Source organism: Sinocyclocheilus grahami, unplaced genomic scaffold, assembly GCF_001515645.1.
Source record: "Sinocyclocheilus grahami isolate Dianchi unplaced genomic scaffold, SAMN03320097.WGS_v1.1 scaffold462.1, whole genome shotgun sequence".
Taxonomy (NCBI): Eukaryota; Metazoa; Chordata; class Actinopteri; order Cypriniformes; family Cyprinidae; genus Sinocyclocheilus; species Sinocyclocheilus grahami.
Window position 1 is genome coordinate 396,376 of NW_015505641.1, and position 1,079 is coordinate 397,454.

General features: G+C 37.0%; 1 protein-coding gene across 2 annotated transcripts in view; it reads right to left on the bottom strand.

Moving 5' to 3' along the window:
- LOC107552999 (zinc finger protein 821) overlaps nucleotides 1-1,079 on the bottom strand; it is a 16,511-nt gene extending 15,432 nt beyond the window's left edge. Inside the window, exon 1 of one of the 2 annotated variants that reach the window (XM_016235063.1) lies at nucleotides 738-1,079. In XM_016235063.1, coding sequence (XP_016090549.1) covers nucleotides 738-777 — 40 coding nt within the window. In that variant the 5' untranslated portion in view covers nucleotides 778-1,079. Of the gene's footprint in view, nucleotides 1-724 lie in introns of both variants that reach the window. The other variant, XM_016235064.1, reaches the window with a different exon arrangement.

The following is a 1,079-nucleotide window of genomic DNA, read 5'->3' on the forward strand; positions in this document are numbered from 1 at the left end:
TGAAATATATATATATATATATATATATATATATATATATATATATATATATATATATATATATATATATATATATGCTGTCAAACGATTAATCGCTATTAATCGCATACAAAATATAAGTTTTTGTTTGCATAATATATGAGTGTGTTCTGTGTATATTATGTATATATAAATGCACACACATACAGTATATATTTTGAAAATATTTACATGTCTGTTTTTATATTCGTATAATTTATATTATAAATAAATATATACATGCATGAGTGTATTTACATAATAAATAAGACAGCACACATGCATATATTGCGTAAACAAAAACTTTCGGATGCGATTAATCGCGATTAATCGTTTTACAATAATATATGACCATTATTTAAGGTTATGTAGGGCTTCAGTCCCTTTGCAAATTATCAGAAGTAAGTGAATGTGAGGATATTTTCGGTTCGTGGAGACAAACAACAAACACTAAGGTTTCAGGTGTATAATCGCGTGTATATCTTCTATATCAGGTTTCAAACCAGCTTGGCACTGTGAACATATTGTGTTGAGAGTTTGAGAACGCCTGGCCTCTGGCTGTTGTCCTCGTACAGTAAAATGCGGATGTAAGACTTGACGAAAGCAAACACCTCAATGCCACACTGTATCGTGATGATCTCGACCAGCTCCAGGAGACCCGAAGCCCGGTTTACACGCACGAGGAAATGAAAAGTGTTTACGATACCTGGGATACCTACAATTCACTTTGAAAGGGTTGGTCTGTTTGCGTCTTGACATATTATCCCCCGCTCCCGGATAAAAAAAAAGTCCAATCTCGTCTTTGATCCGACTGATGTGGAGATGCTTTCGGCCGATCCGAAGGTGAATGTATTAAAGCAGAAAACAATCCAGCGAACAGAACGGGCAGAACTGCGCACTAGACGGCTACATTGGCCGGCGCGCTTAGGTTCATTTGAATAAAAGTGAATTAAAAATCACTTTTGCGCAAACGGGCATCTTGGCGATGAGAGCGAGTTCATGTCGCTAGAGCTCGGTTTCCAAACATAAGAGACCGGGGGGAGACGATGTGAAAGCCTGCG